The sequence below is a fragment of the Ochotona curzoniae genome, unplaced genomic scaffold (genome assembly GCF_017591425.1).
Source record: "Ochotona curzoniae isolate NIBS_2020 unplaced genomic scaffold, NIBS_Ocur_1.0 contig_883, whole genome shotgun sequence".
In the NCBI taxonomy this organism is placed as follows: domain Eukaryota; kingdom Metazoa; phylum Chordata; class Mammalia; order Lagomorpha; family Ochotonidae; genus Ochotona; species Ochotona curzoniae.
In genome coordinates, this window is record NW_024466599.1 from 54,294,135 (window position 1) to 54,317,801 (window position 23,667).

The 23,667-nt window shown below is 46.4% G+C and overlaps 3 protein-coding genes across 4 annotated transcripts in view; 2 read left to right on the forward strand and 1 right to left on the reverse strand.

Moving 5' to 3' along the window:
* Positions 1-539: 539 nt before the first annotated feature.
* MRPL35 (mitochondrial ribosomal protein L35) lies at positions 540-9,862 on the reverse strand. The gene is made up of 4 exons (XM_040993580.1): positions 9,799-9,862; positions 5,376-5,565; positions 3,164-3,308; positions 540-897 (listed from the first exon to the last, which is right to left on the reverse strand). The coding sequence occupies exons 1-4, from the start codon at positions 9,839-9,841 to the stop codon at positions 709-711; spliced, it is 567 nt and encodes a 188-aa protein (XP_040849514.1). The 5' UTR covers positions 9,842-9,862; the 3' UTR covers positions 540-708.
* Positions 9,863-10,446: 584 nt separating this feature from the next.
* LOC121165377 (eukaryotic translation initiation factor 1A, X-chromosomal-like) lies at positions 10,447-10,881 on the forward strand. The gene is made up of 2 exons (XM_040994097.1): positions 10,447-10,650; positions 10,702-10,881. Exons 1-2 carry the CDS (start codon positions 10,447-10,449, stop codon positions 10,879-10,881), a joined length of 384 nt encoding a protein of 127 aa, XP_040850031.1.
* A 5,722-nt stretch (positions 10,882-16,603) lies between these two features.
* Positions 16,604-23,667, forward strand: part of IMMT (inner membrane mitochondrial protein) — a 34,125-nt gene continuing 27,061 nt past the window's right edge. For both annotated transcript variants that reach the window (XM_040993582.1, XM_040993583.1), the window contains exon 1: positions 16,604-16,719. In XM_040993582.1, the coding sequence (XP_040849516.1) occupies positions 16,672-16,719 (48 nt within the window). In that variant the 5' untranslated portion in view covers positions 16,604-16,671. The remainder of the gene's footprint in view (positions 16,720-23,667) is intronic.

A 23,667-nucleotide genomic window follows, 5' to 3' on the forward strand; every position in this document is an offset into this window, starting at 1 on the left:
GTTTTGCAGCAGGGAGTATTTTGTGGATATGCTAGGAAGTAGTGGGTGTTCAACACATTTCATTATGTACAGACCTGAGTAAGTAACTATACACTTTATAAACTGTATAGACCCTTGACTGTCTTAGGTACTGTGTCATGAAAGTTATTTCTGTCAAACTATACAATCAGCATCCATAGTAAGTCTTCCTACCCTCAAAACAAAAATTATAAGTAATCAAAATTCCCTTCGCCCCAAGTTAAATACAGTAGAAGTGTGTAGTGGCTGTTCCAGTGGGTGTGGCTATAGACTCCCAGGCCCCACCTGGCTCTGAAGCCCCTGCCCTGGGACCCTGAGTCCCCCCACCCCACCTCAGCAAGGCAATTCTCAGGCCCGCACTCTTCAAGTGACATCACACGGTGTTAGCAGAACTCGTGGGCTCTGGAGGCTTTTTATGTTTTTCCTCACTTGAGCTGTCTGGCAACAAAATAAGCCAAACTAGAACAACTCAGTAAGCCACTATCATGTATTAAAAATAACACACCATTTGAGACTTCTGGTTTCCTACCAAATCTGGGAATATTTAATCCATTCTGTCTTAAAACTCTCAGAAGTTCATACCAGTGTTGTATGTTTACATAGCACTTGTTAAGTTTTATACTTGTTCGTTCTTGCAGAGACATCATAATCAGACATAAGCAATGACTGACGAGCCAGGACACTTCCATCCTACACTCTGAGGTTCGTGCGATCGTGGTACTTTTGATAGGGATCGTCCACATACCAATTTCGTCTCTTCCAGAAAGATGTGGTCATTTTATCTAAGAGTTTACTCTGGGTTTTATTGCAGAATACAAATTCCCTCAAGCGTTTCTTCCTTGCAGTGCTCTTTTTCCATAGCTTCTTCTTATAACCAGCCTGTTGGAAAATACAACACAGGCATCAAAAATCTTAAGTAGGAAAACAATAGATAAGTGCAAGTTTGTGGTCTATAGCTGTTCAGGAACAAAAGCTACTATTTTTTCAGAAAGATTCTCAGGGAGGGGTAAGTAAGAAAAAGCATGAGTAATTTGAAAAGGAAATCATAATATTTTGGAAAAATATTTAGATTAATATCAGAAAACAGAGCTAAATAAATCTATGAGCTGATGATAACAAAATGATAAGATGATAAGAAGTTGAAACTGCCAGAGAAAGTATTTCCAGTTCCCTACATTAGTGAAGGTTACTCAATCTTTTTGTTTTCCTTCTTTAATTTTTTTTCAATTTTGATTTGAAAGGTGTATTTTACAAGGCCTGGTGTGGTAGCCTAGTGGCTAAAGTTCTCACCTTGCACACACCACACACCAGGATACCATATGGGCGCTGGTTTATGTCCCCAATGATTCACTTCCCATCCAGCTCCCTGCTTGTGGCCTGGGAAAGCAGTTGAAGACAGCCCAAGGCCTTGGGACTCTGCACCCATGTGGAAGACCTGGAAGAGTCTCCTGGCTCAGCTCTGGCCATTGTGGCCGCTTGAAGAGTGAACCATCAAACAGAAGATCTTCCTCTCTGTATATCTGCCTTTCCAAAAACATAAAAATAATTCTTTAAAAAAAAAGGAAGCAGCTGGGACTGGGACATGAACTGGTGCCCATATGGGATGCCAGTGCTATCAAGAAGACCAGTTCCACTTTGGTGTTTTTTTTTTTTTCCCTTAATTTTTGATGTGTACTACTTTCCTCATAAAATTAGATTTTGAGCACAGCCTTTCTGCACATAATGTACTCTTTGGGGCCCCAAGCTGGTGCTAGATATTACAACTAGAAAGTACGATCAGATTATTTATAGTAACGTGAGAGCTCCAGAGCCTAACAACAGGGACACTGGGAGCAGGGCAAAGCAAATCACCCATCTCCTCTTTCCCGGGACCTGATGAGGACATGGGAGTTACTAGTGTGTTAACAAATGGTAGGAAATATTTCCAGAGGTCAAATTCACAAGAATTAGAACCTGAGCTACTTAGGGGATACATGCACTTCTCTGACTAGTGCAGAAGACTAAGGTGGAAGAACTGGGGCAGGCAGACACTGGCCCATAGCAGACTCTGCCTGGGACACAGGCATCCTCCACTGCAGTGCCTGGGGTTCAGTCCCCGCTGTGCCATGACAGCAGCTTCCTGCTGATGCCCATCCTGGAACACAGCATCTGACGGCTCACAGTTGGGTATATACAACCCAGAGACCCAGATTAAGTCCCTGGTTCTTGGGGAGTAGATTCGTAGGTGAGAGATCTCTCAGATTAATAATAATTAATAATTCAGTGTTTCTTCAGTGGAATATGTCAAGAGTTCCAATTATGGTTAATAATCTAAAGGATAAGCCTTTCAGTCTTTCAGATACTGAGAAATTTCTGCCAGCTATTACATCTTTAAAAGGTATCAAATTTTGATGTTTAAAGGATTAAATAAGCCTCTGGGTAATACGAGGAAATCAGGATTTGAAGAGCTGGTAAAACTTAAGCATGGGTTTGGGAAACTGTGACAGTAAGCTGGCTTTCTAATTATCGGCTTATTCATTCCTTGAATAAAGATGTGAATGAAACAGTCCAGTCAGGCTCAAGACATGTCAAGCACAGGAAAGAGCAGTAATTTTCCAAGTCTCCCAGGGAGGTTGGAGTACCCAGATACTGGTGATGCCAGTCTCAAGTGCCAACAGAGAGGAAAACTTGTAAAGTGGAGGGAAAGGGGGAGATGCGTGTGGGCTTCGTGTTCTGCCATGAAGACTAAGCTGCAGAGAGAAGCCAAGCCAAGGTAGCTGAAAGGTTTCTCAGAGTCCCAATCTAATCCACACAAAGTCTGCTGTGCTATTTGAACACCAGGCTCCAACAGAGGACCCAACAGGGCATTAAGTGGCCAGGGTTTCAGAGGACTTCAGGTAATCACTAGGCAAGCCCACACACACTAGGGTGTGCCACGTGGGCACACCAGCGGTGCATCTGTCCCACACTGCAGACGGGGGCCATCGGGAATGTTCCATTTGCTTTCAGAACGTTTCACTGACATGGAGATGCCTGTCAAGCTGGTGCTTAGGCAAAACACTATAAAATCCACTTGCAAAAAGACCAGTCCGTGAACAGGCTCCCTGCCCTTCGTGCTCATGTCCGGCTCACCGTCCTTTTCCTCTAAAGCGGTGTGAGGACTCACCTTTCTCCTTAACCACAGGCCAGAATGGAGCCTGAGAAACCTGTAGATGACGGCTTTCACCGTCTTCCTCTTGCCTTTCTGTGTGCTGCAGTATGTGACTGTTCTGGCCGGCAGCTCCAGGACATTGCGAAGCAAGGGAGTCACTCTAGAAAACATTTTTAAAAGTGCAACTCAGCAGTCAGACTGATGAAATGCTAAAATCTGTTTCTACACCGGAAATGAGGGTGGGTACTGGAGTGCAGCAGGTTAAGTCACTGCTGGGGTAGCCCACCTCCCATATAGAGTGCCTGGTTCAAGTCTGTGCTTCCAATGCAGTTCCCTGCTAACGCACCTGGGAGATAGCAGATGATGGTCCAAGGGTTTGAGTTCCTGCCACCATGCAGGAGACCCCGATGGAGGTTCCTGGCTTTGGCCTGCCCTGGTTCTAGCTGTCATGGGCACTTGTGGAAGAAACCAACAGACAGAGTTTTCTATTATTCTGCCTTTCAAATAAATCTTAAAACAGCAATAAAAAAAAAAAAATGAAGGTTTTCACTAGAAAGGAGCTGAATTTTTTTAAAAAGATTTAACTGTTGCCTCCAGCATCCCATATGGGAACTGATTCATTTCCTGGCTGGTTCACTTCTGATCTAGCTCTCTGTTAATGGCCTGAGAAAAACAGCAGCAGATGACCCAAGTATTTGGGTTCCTGCCACTCAAATGGATGAATCTCCTGGCTCCTGGCTTTGACCCAGCCCAGCACTGGTTGTTCTCATGTTGGGGGAGGGTAGTCTAGGGGATGCAAGTTCTCTCACCTTCTCTCTGTCACTCTTTCAAAAAAAAATTTTTTTTCCTAAAGATGTATTTATTTGAAAGGCAAAGTGACCAAAAAAAAAATCTTCCACCTGCTGGTTAACTCCTCAAATGGCATTAACAGACGGACAAAGCCAGCAGCCACAAGCTTCTTCCTGAGCTCCTGTGTGAGTGACGGTATGCAAGCACTTGGGTCATCTTCCACTGCTTTCCCAGGAACATTAGCAGGGAACTGGATGGGATATAAAGCAGCCAGAACCTGAACTGGTGTCCATATGGGATGCTAGCGCTGTAGGTGGCAGCTTTACTCACTACACCACAGCAACAGCCCAGATAAATCTTTATCTGTTCATCTGAAAGGCAGACTGATTGACAGAATGACATTTTGCATCCACTGTCCACTCTGCAAATGCTCAGAACAACCAGGGCTGAACCAGGTCAAAGCCAGAAGCAGTAACTACATCCTGGTCTCCCACATGTATAGCGGGGACTTGGGTACTTGGGCCATCTTTTGTTGCTTTCCCAGGTACATCAGTAGGAAGCTGGATTGGAAATCGAACAGCTAGGACTTGAATCAGCATTCCCATATGGCATGCTACTGTTATTGCACCAAAACATTGGTTCTTGGAGCTGAATTTTACTTACTTCAAATGACCCATGACATTAAGCATAAATAAGAATAGCAACTGTTGGGCTCAGCACTGTGGCCTAATGGCTAAAGTCCTCACCTTGAACATGCCCAGAATCCCATACGGGCTCCAGTTCTAATCCTGGCAGCTCCACTTCCCATCTAGCTCCCTGCTTGTGGCCTGGGAAAGCAGTCGAGGATGGCCCAATGCTTTGGGATCCTGCACCCATGTGGGAGACCTGGAGGAGGTTCCTGGCTCCTGGCTACGGATCGGCGCAGCACAGGCTGTTGCAGTCACTTGGGAAGTGAACCATTGGACAGAAGATCTTCCTCTCTGTCTCTTCTCCTCTCTGTATATCTGACTTTGTAATAAAAATAAATCTTAAAAAAAAAAAAGAATAGCAACTGTTACCAACTTTTTAAATCCACCCCTCTGTGAAAACAATGTATTCCATCACAGTTTGATCACCTGATGATTTACCCAACTGCCCACTAGCTTCTAAACTCTTGTGACGCCATGCTGGGTACCCAGTGGTGCCTGAGCACTTGCTAACAGAGTAAGCACCTAACATAGCTGTAAGCTTGTAAGCTTGCCATCCAAGAAGCCACACAGACTGTATCAAAATTGTGCTTTGCCTGACAATTACTCTCCCATTTTGTCAAGCAAAGTCAATATAATTAAGCCATGGAGAAGAGTACAGAGTACAGGATATCACCTACTTCTAAGATGCTTGCAGTATGAATGCTTTAGAAATGTTGGCTGAGTACCATGTTTATTCAAACAAACCCTACCTGTGAAGTATGGTTGTAGAAAGTCCACAAGTAAGGTTTGTGACCGATGTGACAGGTCTGGGAGGAGAAGAAACAATTGGTGTCTGAATATGACTGAAATGCCTGGCGGACAGTATGGAAATAGCACAGGTATTCCTGGTGCTGCTTCGACAGGCTGGAGATGCCAAAATAGTCAGGGGCCGTAAGATTCCTGTAAAGACAGAAGCAAGTATATATTCTGCTACTCTAAAATACACATCCAGATATTTGAAATTACGCAACAGAGCAACCAAACATTACAGAAAACATACCCTCAACATGGGACTCATCCAGGGAGGTGTTTTGTTTTGTTTAACCAAATTAATGGAGCTATAACTTCCATACCCTATTAAATAAATGTACAGGAAGTCATGGGTCTGCACTGGGTACCTGGCACTGAGCCCACCACACCAAACCAACATACAGCTTCATTATGGTAATAAAAGTTTGGCTGGTTGACAGAAGATCCGGTAATCAGTACTGAAGCTGAAACCAACGGACTGGCTAAATGTAGTCCATGAAGTTGTTTTCTTTGACTCACTTCTGTTTTTCCCTAATGCTGTCAGACCACATTGATGGAGTTCTTAGATCCTGTTCTGGTTCTGGGGATTGCCCTATTTACACATTGTTTCATTTTGCTCAAATAAGCACTACTAAATTTAAGTGGCCTTAGGAAACTTTTATTATTATTTCATTTTATTGGAAAGTCAGATTTATAGAGAGAAGGAGAGACAAAGATCTTCCATCCCTGATTCACTCCCCACATGGCTGCAATGGCTGGAGCTGAGCCAATCTGAAGCTAGGAGCTTCTTCCAGGTTTTTCCTACATGGGAGTGCTTTCCCAAGGCACAAGCAGGGAGCTGGATGGGAAGTGGAAAAGCTGGGATACGAACTGGAGCCCACATGGGATCCAGGCTCATAGCCACTAGGCCAATATTCGGGGCTCAGAATGTTCTGGGGTTTTTTTTTAAGATTTTTTTTTTTAATTGGGAAGTCGAATATACAGAGAGGAGAGACAGAGAGGAAGATCTTCCATCCGTTAATTCACTCCCCACGTAGCTGCAGTGGCCAGAACTGAGCTGATCTGAAGCCAGGAATCCAGAGCCTCTTCTGGGTCTCCTTCACAGATGCAGGGTCTCCCCATGATTTTGGGCCATCCTCGACTGCTTTCCCAGGCCACAAGCAGGGAACTGGATGGGAAATGGAGCAGCCAGGAGATGAACCTGCGCCCATATGGGATCCTGGCAGTTGCAAGGTGAGGACTTTAGCTGCAAGGCTACTGCGCCAGGCCCTGAAGTGTTTTTTTAAACACCATAAAATCACCTAATTTATATGTACAGTTCCATGATTTTTTTCAGAAAATTGAGAATTGTCCAGCCATCATCATGATCCAGGGTGATGTATCCTATCCCAGTAGGAGGGGACAAGATACAGGTAACACTAACCCCTTATCTTACATTAGGGAGACTGAGTGCCCCCAGGCAGTGCAGCATCGTGCAGGAGACACAAGAGCCTGGGTCCTTCCTGGAAGGACAGCACAGTGGTAAGGGAGGATTCAGGAAGAGAAGAGAAGAGGCACTTGGGTTCTCCTCCAGCAAATGAAGAGGACCTTCAATGAGGAGGAGCACATTTCAGGCAGGATGAAGAGTACAGGTAAGGCCTGACCGCTGCTGGCTGGGGACCAAACCCACCACAGGAGCTGCTCACTGCCTGTCTGCCTGTAGCAGAGACGCCTGGGGAAAAGCAATGGAACAGGCGCTCTGTGTAGAAGGTGGATTGCCAGGAGCAGGGATGAATGGCTGCTGTGCCCTAGCAATATAAAAACAGACAGAAAACAGGCTTACTGAATCACTAAATGACCTATGTATCCACCTCCTGTTCCAAACCACTTGGGAGACAGGAACCTGTAGGTCCCCTACTGCCCTGTTAGGGAGCTGCCCAATCCACATGTTCCGGAATAACCCAGTGAGACCAGGATGAGACCTTCCTGTGGCAGGAAGCCGCTTTACTGTTTTGAGTGTGTCAGGTGCAACAAACACTAGACAAACAGTGCCTGCACAGGACCCTGAGCTAAGTGCGAAGAGAAGTGACCTGGCTGAGGGGGAAGCCACATGCCTCCCCAACCTGATAAAAACACCTGTCTAGCTTCATCAGAGAACCAGTGGGGGAACCGCTTCACACACCGCTGTCCCCTTTGTACTGAAGTTAAGTCCCCAGTTTGTCTGGGTTACACATTGGCCTCTTGTTCGTGTTTGTTTGGGAGTGACCCTGAACACATGGGGTTGGCCCCCAATCCTTCCCGTGCTAGTCAGACTAAACTGTTCTTGCCTGCAAGTGAGAATCCCTGATGGAGCTCTGACTCCATTGGTCAATTCTGAGTCTAACCAGTGTGGAGAGCAAGCATAACCATGCTGAAAAGTTCCATGTAAAATTGAACACATAAAATGATTGATTTTATGGCACGTAAGTTCATCTTTGGGACCAGTACTATGTTTCTACTTAGGAAGCCTGCATCCCATGCCCAAATGCTAGTTTCAGTCCCAGCTACTCCAGTTCTCCTCCAGCTTCCTGCTAATGAGCACCTCTGGGAGGCAGCATTGGATGCTCAAGTGCCTGGGCCCCTGTTACCCGCATGGGAGATCTACATGGAGTTCCAGGCTCCTGGCCCTGGCTTGGCCCAAGTCTAAATGTTGTGGCCATGTGTGGAGTGAATAGGCAGGTAGCAGATCTGCCCTCCTCTTTCTCTGCCTTTCAAAAGAGAAAGAGAGAAAAGAAGGAAGAAAAAGAGAATGAAGGAAGAGAAGGAAGGAAGGCAAAGGAAGAAAAAGACTATAAAACAACAAGATACTTAAATAAATGAGTAAAATGTTTAAGTGGGCATTTCATAAACTGAATTCCAAAAGCTAACACACATGTGGAAACACACTAAGGCTCAATCATTAGAGGAAGGTCTATTTAACCTTCAGTGACACAGCACTTACACAGCCACCAGATGGCCAGACACTTATTACAACGCCAAGCCTTGGTGAATTTGTGCTCTTCCCACAACTCGGGTAACCCAAAATAAGCACATCACTTTGGTTTGGTAGTGCTGGGCAAAATTATATAGCTACATAATCGGATCCAGTTATTCCACAGCTAGTTAATGCACATGTAGAGACACACAGGACACAAGATTCATCAGCATTGTACCTTAACTGGCCCCACATGGAAACCAGCGCCCATCAACAGTAGGAGAGAGATGTGTGCAACACAGAATACTGCTGGCCGCGACAAAGCATGACGGCTAAGGGCAAGCTGAATGGCTCTCACAGAGACACTGAAGCAGGCAGGGGAATGGCTAGCTCACAGACTGGATAAGGCCTACAAAATTGTTCTGTCTGGCCTTGTGCCGGCAATCGCCATGGAGACTCAACACTCAGCAAATCTACGGCAGGTTAATGTTTAGGATGGATCATTTTGTAGAGGCCAAGGAATGATGTCCTCAATATCCAAATGGCCTTAGACAGAAAAATGGTTTCATGCCACAGCTAAAGAGGATGCACTGCAAGATTCTGTTCATGGGAGATTCAAAAGCACACTATGTTATTGAGAGATGCATGTGTAGATGCTAAAACCTTACCAACAGGCAAGAGACTACTTGTAAAAATTGGAATTGTGTTTCTAAAAGTGTGCAGTTTTGACCTGGGATGTGTGTATGCAGGAGCTTCTGGCAGTGGCTTGGGCCTCGGGGGAGTCCCAGTCTGCTGTGGCATCGTCTAACACTTAGCTCCCCTCTATTTTGTGCACACACAATCTCAATACCCATAAGAAGGCTTTTCTCTAAGTTGCATCTTTACTTTTTGCTTAGTCTTGCTGTTTCTGTTGTCCCGCTGATTTTTATCCAAATGTAATGTATTTTCATGAAAGAAACGCAATCATCCATGAGTGATTTTTTTTTTTTCAACCTGGGCGGGGAAGGCTCCTGTGCCCCTCCACCAGGCTCTCCTCAGACCCACCCTTGCACGGGACGCTGCAATTACAAGGGAGTTATCCCTGACAGAACCCCCCGGCCGACCACCGCCGACTACAGACACAGCCAATCAATCGCCCTGGCAGGCGGCACTGGCAGCCCAAGTGCAAAGAAAGCGCAGCTCTCCAGGTCGGAAGGCCTGGGCGGCGGGTCCCAGCCTCTGGGTCGGGACGTTAGCCGGGGCCCTTGGCGTCGGCCCTGCCTCCCTCCGCCTCCGTCCCTCCCGTCGGTCTTCTGCGAGACAAGGCGAAGAATGCGGAACGGAGCGTGGCTGCCGGCCACGCCGCCCTCCAGGAAGTCCAGGGTAGCCCCCTGGCTGCCAGTCCTGCTGCTTCCCCGCGGTCCAAGCCCTCGTCCCAGGTCTGTGGAAGCACCTCGCCGTTGCCCACTCACCTGCCGCAGCTCTCACGGCCCCGGCGAGCGCCACGGCCGCCATCTTGCCACACTCGCCTACGGTGGCCGCAGGGGGCGGAGAAAGAACACGACAGAACAGCGATCCGGGCGGAGTCGGAGACGGGAACGCCCACAAGCTGACAGACCAGATTCCTTGGTCGCCACCAAACGGCTGTCTGTCAAATATCGCCGACCACATAGACTCGAATATTGTTTTATTAGCACATGATTGAAAAATCCATTTAAAATAGTTCGGAGACTTTTTTTTTGCTCTGTTTATTAAATCCGAGAAATAGTAGTTAGTGTCCAACGCTGGAAGATGCTGGAATAAATGAATGAGAAAAGGTTATATAGTGCAAGAAAAAAAAATTTTTTAAAAGAAAACTGCGTAAAGTAATAATATCTAAGGTATTACATACGCACATCTTGTGTGTGTTTAGCACACGGGTTTGTCAGCTCTCCCCGTTCTTTTACTCCTGACAACCAGCGATGGCACACGCCACCCTCGGGTGCAGCTGCGGCCTCGGGGGCCGTTGCGATTGGGCCGCCGGGTTCGGTCAACCGTTTCTAGAATAAACCTCCGGGAGGCGGTTGGCAACTACCACTAGGGGGAAAAAAAAGAAGCTTCGCGAAACTTCTCTCGCTGCCATGCCTAAGAATAAAGGTAAAGGAGGTAAAAACAGGCGCAGGGGTAAGAACGAGAATGAATCTGAAAAAAGAGAGCTGGTATTTAAGGAAGACGGACAGGAATATGCTCAAGTTATCAAAATGCTGGGCAACGGACGTTTGGAAGCCATGTGCTTTGATGGTGTCAAGCGGCTCTGCCATATTAGAGGGAAATTGAGAAAAAAGGTTTGGATAAACACTTCAGACATTGTACTGGTGGGTCTGCGAGACTATCAGGATAATAAAGCAGATGTAATTTTGAAGTACAATGCGGATGAAGCCAGAAGTCTGAAAGCATATGGTGAGCTTCCAGAACATGCCAAAATCAATGAAACGGATACGTTTGGTCCTGGAGATGACGATGAAATCCAGTTTGATGATATTGGAGATAATGACGAAGACATTGATGATATCTAATTGAAGTCAATGTTTTATATTCCAAGTTTTCTGAAGTTGTTCTACAATTGGGAATTTTGACCATCTACTTGTTAAGAAGAATAGAACTTTCCTTTGCTTGAGTATAATTTGTTAAAGCAGATTTTCTTGTTTTGTTTTAATGTATTTACAATATTTGTTTTTAAACTTGGCGCTCTTGAGAGCCCAGTATGTGGTGTAGTGGGCAAAACCACCACAGTGACATATCCCATTTGGGCGCAGGACCACTTCCCATCCAGCTGTATATCAATGGCCTGGGAAAAGCAGCTTGAGACAGCCTAAGTGCTGGGACCCTTGTCACCCACACATGAGACCTGGGCAAAACTCCTGGTTTCTTGCTTCAGCCTAGCTCAGCCCTGGCCACTGGGGCCTCTTGGGGAGTGAACCAGCAGATAGAAGACCTCTTTCTTTTTCATCCCCTCTCTCTCTGTAACTCAGATATATTTTTAAAATTTGGTGTTGAATTATCTTAGGAGACATGTGAGTACTTTGTTCATCAGATGTAATGGAATTTAGAGGCAGAAGATCATGGTATTTGCTGTTAAACTATTAAGAAGGAAATGTCTTTTCTACAATGACAACCACATTTCCACATTTCCAGTACAATGGTATTTTGTATCAGTTGCTTGACTTAAAATTGTCATACATTTTCGAGCTAGAGTTCTAACTAATCTGTTTAGTCTATATATTCTGTATGTTCCAACCCACATGCTCTACTGAGAAAATTTTATAATATTTAAGGGTGATACAAATCTGCATTTGGAGTCATGTCATCTTATGTATTTAATATTAACTTTGATATACATCATTGTTACCATTTATGTTTTCAGCCTTAAAAATAACTTCATTTAAAAAACAATAGATGATAACCAGTTAAATAGTCCATAGATGATAACATAGTAGCTGATCCTATTTTTATTTAAGATGCATAGAAAAATATTCAGGGACTTCTTTGATGGTAAACCACATGGAATATGGTTAAAAGTTTAGTAAATAAAAGTTGTCCACTGCAATCTAATTTTGAACTTTATAAACAACTGAATTTCAGTGTTTAAGTGGAAAATGAATTTCTTGTTAAATTCTGTAAACACTAAAATAAAAATCCCTTCTCTGTAGGGTAGGCATTGTGAACCAGAGGGTGAAGGACCCAGAACCACCTGGGACACCTGCACTCACATCCAAGTGCAGGTTTGAGTCCTGGCTACCCTGTTTTTTCTCTTTTCAAGTCCCTACCTTGAATATGCTAGGATCCCATATGGGCACCAGTTCTAATCCCAGCTGCTCTGCTTCCTATCCAGCTCCCTGCTTGTGGGAAAGCAGTTGAGGATGGCCCAAAGCCTTAGGACCCTGCACCTGTGCAGGAGACCTGCAAGAGGCTCTAGGCTCCTGGCTTCAGATCAGATGAGCTCTGGCTATTGCGGCCACTTGAGGAGTGAATAAGTGGAAGGAAGATCTTCTTCTCTGTCTCTCCTTCTCTCTGTATATCTGACTTTGCAATAATAAATCTTTAAAATTTTTTTAAAATTAGGATTCATTTGAAAGAGTGATAGAGTGTGGAAGGAAAAAGCTAGTGAGTTTGCTGTTTTACTCCTCAGAGAGCAACATCAGCTAAGGTTAGGGTCAGGGTAGTCCCATCTCAAAATCCTTTCTGCATTGTATCTACACAACCCATTTTGTCATGGTAAATAACATATATACAGGTTCTAGAGACTAGAAGAAATGAACATATTCGGGGCCATTATTCTGTCTACCACACAAATTTAAATATATACTGCATAGGGGTAGCCACTGTTTTGGAATGTCTACATCTATATCTGATGGCCTGTTCTAAGTCCTAATTACTCTGCTCCCTGTCCAGCTTTCCATAATGTATCCTAGAGACAACAAGATTCCTGTCACCCATGCAGGAAACTCAACTGGAACTCCTGACTCCTCGCATTGGCTTGGCCCAGCATTGATTGTTGTGGCATTTGGGGCATGAACCAACAGATAGAAGATTCCCTCTAGCTCTGTCTTTCAAATTAGTTAAAGAAAAACATGTTAACATTTTTAATTAAATTAGTTATTCCCCTCAAAATAGAAAAGCAGTATTATTTTTACTTTTTTTTTTCCCCCTGTAGATCGCTTTTTTAAGATCTAGCAAAATAAATTGGATCTTAAAATTTGCTTCAGTATTCAATTTCTTATGCTATATCAGGTAGCTTCTGGTAAAACTCTATAGCATTATTATGAGATAATGAAAGTAAAAAGGGAAATAATATTAATATTATTATGAAAAGTTATTCTATGGACCAACCTTCAAAGTGTCTCATGCTTCTAGGGACCTCTGAATTCCATTTTAACAACCTCTGAGATGGCTGCATGTCAGTATTTCTGGAATGTAGGGTACTTAGGAGGGGGGTGAACTGAGAACACTACTGCTGCCATTTTGGTTTTCCATCTAAGATGGCCACTTTGGATTAAAAAAAATGCATGTAATCTGGAACAGAACATTGAGACATTCAAAAAGGCTGTTTGAACTGGCAATGGGAGTCACTGAATGTTGTTGAACACACGTAATGTGCTTTAAATGAGTTAGTTTGGGAGAGTCTTGATGTAAAATTTTTAAAGTTTTTAAAAAATTTATTTATTTATTGGAAAGACAGATATACAGAGAAAAGGAGATACAGAGACAAAGATTTTCTGTCTGCTGGTTCACACCCCAAGAGGCTGCACTGGCCACAGCTGAGCCAATTAGAAATCAGAAGCTGGGCTTGGCATGGTAGCCTAGTGGCTAAAATCCTCGCATTGCAATTGCCAGGATCCCATATCAACACTGGTTCTAATCCCGGCAGACCCACTTTCCAACTAGCTCTCTACTTGTGGCCTGGGAAAGCAGTTGAGGATGGCCCAAAACCTTGGGGTAACCCTGCATCTGTGAAGGAGACCCAGAAGAGTGTGGGTCCTGACTTTGGATCAGTACAGCTATGGCCATTGTGGATATTTGGGGAAGGAAGACAGAAGATCTTTTTTTCTGTCTCTCCTCCACTCTGTATATCTGCCTTTCCAATGGAAATAAAAAATAAACCATAAAAAAAAAAAAGGAACCAGAAGCCAGGAGCTTCCTCCAGGTCTCCCACGTGAGTGCAGGGTCCTAAGGCTTTGGGCCGTCCTCGACTGCTTTCCTAGGCCACAAGCAGGGAGCTGGATGGGAAGTGGAGCTGCCAGGACACAAATCAGCACCCACATGGGAACCGGGCAGGTGCAAGGCAAAGATTTAGGCACTAAGCTATCACTTCAGGCCATGTTGGAACATTTTAAAGTAAAAAGTTCCTAACTTGTATGTGAAGGTTAAGGATTTGTCTAAATGAAGTGCTAGGAAACAGCAAATCACTTTTGAAGTTTCAGATTAAAAAAAAAAAACTTATTTGAAAAAGAGGTGAGGAGACAGAGAATCTTCCATCCACTGGTTCAATCACCAAATGGTCCTAATAACTAGGGTTGGAACAGGCCAAAGCCGGGAGACTGCAACTTCTTCTGGAACTCCCTTGTAGGGCACAGGAATCCAAGTACTTGGACCCTCTTTCTGTTGCTAGATCAGAAGTGGAGCAGCCAGGACACAAACTGGTGCCCATGTGGGGATGTCGGTGTTGGTTTAATCTGCTATACCACAGCACCGAGCCCTATGAGAAGTTGCGAGTCAAAGATGTTGCTAACATTCAGGCTCAAGCTATGGCCATTGACATACATGGCTGAAGCAAAATGAAATGAAAATGGAAGTGTTCATTGGCACTGAAGTTCAAGGTCAAGGCTATCAGGAAAGGCCAAGGCACTGGCAGCCCCCAGCAAGGCATCAGTGGGGAAGGAGGGGAGCCAGGCAACCAAGCACATTGCTAATATTACTGAAGAAAACTGGGGACTGCTCTGGAGGCTGTTGGATGATAAAGATATGAAATAGACTGCAATGTAATTATGAATCTGAACCCCTAAATACTGTGTTTGAGGTCAGTACTAGATACTATCACACTCTAGTCTCCCGGGTCTTCTTGTTGAGCTGCTTCCACAATGTCACATTAACCTCATTAAAATCAACTCACTCCCCCAAGGCAGTGGTGCATGGTTTCAGCTGATTCTACTAGTCCCCGCTGCCCGACTGGGATCATTTAGCTCCTCTCCAGAGAACATCCTCCTGTTTGGTACTGTCTTAAGATTGGAACTCCAGACTGGAACCCAGCCTGGAACAAAAAACAACCACTTGCACAAAGCCTCCAGTGACCTGAGCCCACTTTGACATCATCAAAATTCACAAAAGGATGTTAACAGCCTATCATCAGCCAGTTAGAGGGCCAGGAGCACTGTTGACCAATCATGGACTTGCACTGGGATGAACACATAGCTTCCAAACAAAAGTTGACTGTGTAAGATCTCTTACCTTAACCTTTCAGATATTAAATGATGCCTCAACTGCCTGGTGCTTTGCCTGTGTGAATGCCCTGCTTCCCTTCACCATCAAGTGCCAGTGATTGGCTGCTAGGTGTTGGGGCAGTATTTGGGATTCTACAATTATGCAAGAACTGTTGGATTTCAGATTTTCTTTAAAATTTAAAAAGCAGATTCACAGAGAGAAGGAAAGACAAGATTTTCCATCCACTGGTTCACTCAACTGCACTGTTCCGAAGCCAAGAGCCAGGAGCCCCTTCTGGGTCTCCCACGCCGGTGCAAGCTCTCAAGGCTTTGGGCCATCCTCAACTGCCTTCCCAGGCCACAAGCAGGGAGCTGGATGGGAAGTGGGGCAGCTGAGACATGATCCAGCACTTGCAGGTAGAGGATTAGCCTGTTGGGCTACTGCCCCAGCCTCCCCTCATATTACATTTTAGATTTACTTCTCTGTTTTATAGATGGTGGGCCATAGCAGCCTACCTCCGGGGAGTATCATATTGTAATCAACTTGCTTTGCAAATACCATAGAATGTGGACAAGCTATTTAGTTGCTATGACCTTGCAGGCCAGATATTAATAGTAGTCACACTGTCCTGGAGTATATACAGAGCATAAATAGTGTTCGACATTCTGTGCTGTTTCAGTTACACACTTGGCGGACTAGTTTGAACAGTGCCTCTGCCCCGAGAAATGTGTCTTCCCACACAACACTTAGAGGGTCGCCAAAATTCCTTACAATAAAAACTTGAGAAGGCCTTATGGTTTAATCTTAGGAAGGTGCCTAAGCTTATGGAGGCATATATATATATAATATATATATATACCCCCTTTCTGCCATTAATCAGGTATATGAATGACACGTCCTGCACCAACTCTCTGCAGTCTAGAGCAAGGACGGTTTCAAACGGAGGCGAATCCATTGTTTACATGACTTTGGTGCCCTTGATTGCTGCCCATAAAGTATCTGGCAGAGACGTTCAGGATCACTGTTTCCCGCGCGGTATCGAGGACCTGATCCCAGACGCCTTCACGGCTGGTCCTGTCCGTCCAGTCATCTCATTCATCTACACAGCAAACGAAGCCGGCGCCTCAGCGCGACCCGGAAGGAGAATCCACTCTTCCCGCTTCCTTCCCACCCATCGCGGCGGACGGCGGGGCCCATTCGCTGACAGCCGCGAGCCGCGCGTGCGCAGTGGCGTGCGTGGGCTTCCTGTGCGCCCGGCGCTCTCAAGCCGCCGCCGCAGCTCCGCTGGGGCACGCACGGACGCACGCGCTGACGCACACACGCCCTGCGCTCCTCGCGCCGCCGCGGCTGCTCTGGCACCCTCCGCGAGCGCCGTCCATTCGGCCGAGATGCTGCGGGCCTGTCAGTTGTCCGGCGTGACCGCCGCCGCCGCCCAGGTGAGCTGGGGGCGCGTGAGGGAGCGGCCGGCCGGCGCCGGGGGCGTGGGCGCTGCCTGGGCCCGAGCGGACGTCCGCTGGCCGCCCTCTGGGCAGGACTGGACGCGAGCGCCCGGGGCGGCTCCCTGGGGGTCCGGGCGGACTCGGGGGGCTCGGGGCGAGGCCGGGGCGAGGCGCGGCCCTGGAGCCGCGACGTCCAATCGGAACCGCGCTGCCCGAGCCCCGGCCCAATCGCCGGCCGCTGGCCGCCTGGTGGCCGGTTGGGCGCGTGAAGGTCGAGCGGGAGAACTACAGTTCCCAGCGGAGCGCGCTGCATCCTCCACGAGGGGTCAAGGTTGTGCTGATGGCGGAGGGACTTGACGGCTTGCTCGAAACTGAGCACACCTGTGAACTGGTGCCAGGTTTTTGGTTCCTGGGGCAGGGAGGCAGGAGTGGCCTGACCTTGTGCTCAGTCCTCTCGGGGCTTCTGTCTCCATTCGCAACCGGGAGTGACGCCCTGAAAGCCTGGACACCCAGTTTCTTGTACTTGACATTTTTGCCAAAGTAACTATTTTTTTTTTTAAGAACTGCAAATGAACGAACTTCTGACGCTCCCGCTGTTCAGCTAATTGCTATTTTGGCAGGATGTGTTGCAAAACAGAGTGTAAGAAGTCTGAACAGAATCCTTAAAGCGTGTGGGGGGTGCATAGTGAGAGATCATTGGAGTCAGACTTTGTTTTTTTCCAAGTTTCTCTCCTTGTGGGTTTCTGTGATAGAAGGAGCGGTCTGCAAGTAACAACTTTCAGACGTTTCATAGCTCATCCAGCAATGGTGACTGACTGTTTTCTGTAGGAGAGGAATTTGGGCGTGGATGATCCACGTTCCCTGTCAGGACGCACAAGGCTGTCGTCAGTCTGGGCTGTGATGTGGTTTTCGTTGGGCTGTCAGGCTTCTCTGAGATCCTGCCGCTTGTTGGCCGAGTTTCCTCCGTGATAGCACAGGGCTGCCGGCTTTTCCAGCGTCCTGGCTAGCTCTTGCCAGCCGCAGCTATCGGCTTCCGGGGGTTGCTGGTGTTCCCCCAACCACTCATGCTGTGGCCCTTTGCCTCCTTGGCAGGCTACCAGGAGCTTGTCTGTCTGACTTGAGGATCTCTGATGGCTAGACCAGGAGGTCAACATTGTGTGTCATTAGGCCAGGCTCACCTGGGACACCTCTCAGCTGTTGTCATTAGGACACAGGAATAGAACGGATTGAAAGTCTGCACTAGGGCCCAGCGTGATAGCATAATGGTTAAAGTCCTTGCCTTGAACGTGCTGGGATCCCATATGGGCACCGGTTCTAATCTTGGCAGCTCCACTTGCCATCCAGCTCCCTGCTTGTGGCCTGGGAAAGTAGTTGAGGATGGCCCAAAGCTTTGGGACCCTGCACCCGGGTAGGAGACCGGGAAAGAAGTTCCTGGCTCCTGGCTTCGGATCGGCACAGCACCAGCTGTTGTGGCCACTTGGGGAGTGAATCATCCCACGGAAAATCTTCCTCTCTGTCTCTTCTCTCTGTATATCTGCCTTTCCAATAAAATAAACAAATCTTAAAAAAAAAAGTCTGCACTAAACCGTGAGCCCTTCTCTGGCTCTCAGTTCTGCTGTACACTTGATGCTGGTTTGTGACACTCTTGGTAATTTTGGCTTCTATCCTGTAGTCTCTTGGGTTTCATCTAACCTAGCCCTTCATTTTGCTCCTTGTTTGCTGAGTCAGCATCTTCCCTCTGTGTGTGTGTGTGTGTGTGTGTGTGTGTGTGTGTGTGTGTGTGTGTTTCACAAGTGTTCCTTTCCTGCTTCATGTACGGCTGACTTAGGAAGACACAGACTCTCAGAGTATTACTAACTAAACAGATGACTGCAATGTTTGCTTTTTAGCTTTGTGTTCAGATTCCTAAGTTGTCATTTCATTTTGGAATCAAACTGATCTGTAGTGTTCCTCGTGTCAGCATCTTCCATTTCCTTAAGCTCCATCTTCCTAAATATTGTGTGCTTTTACTGTTTGTTCCTAGAGTAAGTTTCAAATATACAAGGCTTTTCAGAAAGCAGTCCTGGAGTAGTGTTCCAGTGGTGTGGATGCCTGTTTCTGGCCCAGGCCCTGGCCCCTGACTCAGGTTCCCTTCAAGGGAGACCCTGGGAGGCAGGCCTGGTAACGGGGTGTTGAGTTTCTTCCACTCTGGGGGGAGATCATCCAGTTTCCAGCTCCTGGCTCTCACTGGTCTAGCCCTAGCCCTGCTGCTGCTTGAGCGTCTGGGGAGTGGGCCTGTAGGTGGGAGCTGTAGGGTTTATGTACGCACGTGCATGCACCACACCTCTCAAACACAAAAGCATATTGAAGCCATGTTTTTTTTTTTTTTTTAAATTGGAAAGGCAGTTTTACAGAATGGAGAGACGGTGAAAGACCTTCCGTCTGCTGATTCACTCCCTAAGTAACTGCAGTGGCCAGAGCTGAGGCAATCCAAAGCCAGGAGCCTCTTCCCAGTTTCCTATGTAGGTGCAGGGTCCCAAAGCTTTGGACTGTCTTCTGCTGCCTTCTCAGGCCACAAGCAGGGATCTGGATGGGGAGTGGAGCCACTGGGACATGAACCTGCGCACATTACGAGAGCCTAGCATGTGAAAGGCTAGGGCTGTAGCTGCTAGACTTCTGCAGCAGGCCTGGAAGCCATACATCTATATCCAGACTGTTTTCTGCTGCTTGCACAGATATTGAAATAAGCAGACATATGTTCTTCAGTGGCATCCCAGTGTGTTCAGGATACATACCCTCAGGCCCTTCATGATCTGGCTGTTTTCATATCTCATTTTTCTGTTTGGCCTCATTCTGTTCCTCTCTTTTTGTTTGCTGTTTATTTCGTCCCAGGCTCTTCCCACATGTTTTTGCTTGCCTTATTCCATTCATATGTTTTCTCAAATACTACCTTTTCAGAGAGGGGTTCGTTATCTAAAATAAAACTTAGGCTGCTTCCTTGAGTTACTCCATTTCACCCTTGCCTACTTTGTTTTCCTTTGTAGCTCTCAGCACTGCCTATGTTGTAATGTGCATTCACTGTGTGTGCCATGCAGAAGGTTCGTCTGGTAGTCAGTATGGCTGCGCCCCATTTCAGGTTAATGGCTCAGCTCTGTCTCCTGACTAACTGCTGATGGCCACCCCGGAGGCAGTGATGGCTCAAGTCACTGGGCACCTGCCACCCACAGGGAGATAAGGACTGCATTCCCAGCTCCCAGCCTTGCTCCACTTCTGGCTGTCGTGGGATTCAGGGAATGACTCAGTGGCTGGGGGTGCTGTTAGGCACATTTGCGTGTGTTCTTGCATACACACAGTTTCACTTATTCTTTCTCAGGTAAAATAAAATAATATATCTATATAAAAATCTAAGTCCCAAAAGAGGAACAGACTCTATTGTTCAAACTTATATTTTAGTACTGGCAGTAGTCTCTGACTCCTGTTAGAGGCTTAGTAAATATTTGTGATATGTTAGAAATCGTTGCATAATTTTTTTCTCAAAACCTGTGAGTAGATGTGAATTCTCCTGTCCACCCTGGAAATTTTGGAAGCTCCAGTGATATGTCAGTCGGAGTCCTCCAAGGAAACAGAGCCTGTGGGATATGCACTCACACACTCAGATCTGTTCCAAGGGAAATTTGGCTCCTGAAGGTCTGGAAGTTGGCAGGCGCAGAATCTACAGAATGCGCGGGTAGGCTTGAGATCTAGGAGAGCACTGGGGCAGGTTCAGTGTACAGGCCAGTGGCCTAGAACCCCAGCAGAGTAGAAAATGTCCTAACAGGGCCCGGCGCTATGGCTCCATGATTAACTCTTTACCTTGCAAGCACTGGGATCCCATTTGGTGTCAGTTCATGTCCTGGCTGTTCCACTCCCTGTCCAGCTCCCTGCTTGTGGCCTGGGAGAGTAGTCAAGGATGGCCAAAGCTTTAGATCCTTCACCTGTGTGGGAGACCTGGAAGAGGGCCCTGGCTCCTGGCTTCCGATCTGCTCATCTTCAGTTTTTGTGGCTATTTGGGGGGTGAACCAATGAATGGAAGATCTTTATCTGTGTGATCTTTATCTCCTCTGTTTTAAACAAACACAAAGTACCCTCATAGTGTGACGGCCATCTCCTGGACAGTCCCCTCTGGCTGCTTGTCCCACTCAGGGCCTTGACTGGCTAGAGGAAGCCTGCCCATTTTATGGAGGACAGTGTTTTGCTCAGATTTCACCAGGTTCAATGTTAGTCTCATATAGAAATGTCTATGAAATTGGCACAGTAAACCATTATGGATGGCATCTACTTTTGTGTCAGGGCATTTGCTACATGACAATATTTGATAAAAATGAATTGTTCTTCTCCAGAAGTAACTCTCAGGAGTCTGGTGCTTAGTTTATTGCCCAGTCCCATTTGCAGTCTTCTTAGTGTCAGCACTGTGAGGATTGATGTGAGGATTGGGTTTCAGGGCCTAGGCTGTCAGACTAACGTAGCCCTCTCAAGTTTATTTTAATACGCAGTGTTTTTTTTTTTAAGATTTATTTTATTTTTATCAGAAAGTCAGATATACAGAGAGGAGGAGAGACAGAGAGAGGAAGATCTTCTGTCTGATGATTCACTCCCCAAGTGAGCGCAACGGTTGATGCTATGCTGGTCCGAAGCCAGGAGCCTCTTCCGGGTCTCCCACACGGGTGCAGCGTCCCAAAGCCTTGGGCCGTCCTCGACTGCTTTCCAGGGCCACAGGCAGGGAGCTGGATGGGAAGTGGAGCTGCTGGGATTAGAACCGGCACCCATATGGGATCCTGGGCGTGCAAGGCAAGGACCTTATCCACTGCCCTATCGTGCCGAGCCCAGTGTTTTTTTTTTTTTTTTTAAAGGATTTATTTTTATTGGAAAGTCAGATACACAGGAGGAGAGACAGAGAGGAAGATCTTCCGTCTGCTGATTTACTCCCCAAGTGGCTGCAATGGATGGAGCTGAGCTTATCTGAAGCCAGGAACCTCTTCTAGGTTTCCCACATAAGTTCAGGGTCCCAAGGCTTTGGGCTATCCTTTACTGCTTTCCCAGGCCACAAGCAGAAAACTGTATGGGAAGTGAAGTGGCAGAGATACGAACTGGCACTTATATGGGATCCCGGGCGCGTTCAAGGCGATGACTTTAACCTAGCCATTAGGCTATTGCGCAGTGGTTCAAGGCTTGTTTTTTAAAAAGCTGTTTATGTAGGATTGTAAGTAGCACTGCTAACCTTATAACCCTTATTGCAAGGTTATTAAAGTGAATTGCTTTGAGAACCTGTGCTGTGATGCAGCAGGTTAAGCTGTTGCTTGTAGGACTGGTATTTCATGTGGTCACGAATTTTAGTCCCAGCTGCTGTACTTCTGATCCAGCACCATGCTAATGGATTGGAAAGGCAGTGGAGGATGGCCCAAGTACTTGGGTCCCTGCACCCACCTGGGCTACCCAGAGGAAGCTCCTGACTCCTGGCTTCAGCCTGACCCACCACTCTGTTGCAGCCACTGGAGCAGTGGACCAGTGGATGGAAAACTCATCTCTCTCTCTGAAACTCTGCTTTTCAAATAAATAAAATAGATCTTTAAGTAAAAAGAAATGGTTTGAACTGATGTTGCTTTCCTACGTCATAGGGCCTTGTTAATGAAAAGGAATTCTAGAACTAAGGAATAGCCAGTATTTTGTGTGTTGAAATAGGATATTTAGGTCATGCAGGGTATGGCTTGGGACTGGTATTGTGGCATAGCCTGTTGAGTGCTGCTTGTGATGCCTGCATGCCATCTGCCTGCTGGTTCAAGTCCTGGTAACTCTACCTACCTCTGATCCAGTTCCCTGCTAATCAACAGAGGAGTGAACCAGCAGATGGAAGATCTTTGTTTTTTATTCCTTGTAAATCTTCCTTTCCAATAAAAATAAATCTTTAAAAACAAAAAAAAAAATTCATGCATCAAAGAGCATTCAAAAGGATGAAAAGAGAATTTTCAAATTGTTTATCTGGTAAGAATCTAATATCCAGAGTATGTGGAGAATTCCTATAATTAACAAAAGACAGCCCTAATACAAATAGGCAAAGGACTTGAATAGTTATTTACCCAGAAGAGAAATTGCAGAGACACGTGGGGAAAGAGTCTTTTGGCATGAGGAAAAACAAATTAAAGCCACTGTGAGATACCTGGTTCACATCCACTCAGAATGTTAATGAAAAGAGGAAATAGAGGCAAGTCTTTGGCCTGGTGTTTATGATGCCAGCTGAGGTATCTGCATCCCACATTGGACTACCTGGATTTGACCCTGGTGGGCAGGAATTTTGGATCAAGTGATTAGGTTCCTGCCACCTGTGTGAGGAGCCGTCGTTGAGTTCTTGGCTTCTGGCCTTGGTTGTGTCCATTGTAGAGTGAATCAGTGTCTGGGAGAGCTTTCACATTTCTCCTTTAAAATGACAAACAACTTTTTGTTAAAGATTTTTTTAAAAATTTTTATTGGAAAGGCGGATATACAGAGAGGAGGAGAGACAGAGAGGAAGATCCTCCGTCCGATGATTCACTCCCCAAGTGAGTGCAGCGGGCCGATGCTATGCCGATCCGAAGCCAGGAGCCTCTTCCCTGCGGGTGCAGGGTCCCAAAGCTTTGGGCCGTCCTCGACTGCTTTCCCGGGCCACAGGAAGGGAGCTGGAAGGGAAGCGGGGCTGCCGGGATAGAACTGGTGCCCATATGGGATCCCGGGTGTGCAAGGCGAGGACCTTAACCACTGCGCCACCGCGCTGGGCCCGACAACAACTTTTAAACAGAAAAAAATAACAAGCATTGGTGAGGACATAAAAAATTTGGAATCCTCATACAGTGTTGAATGAAAGATGATGTGGATACTGTGTATGGTTGCTGGGCTGGCTCTCCCTTCGTATTGCCATAGAATTCCCATGAGATGTTGCAGCTGCTCACCACAAGA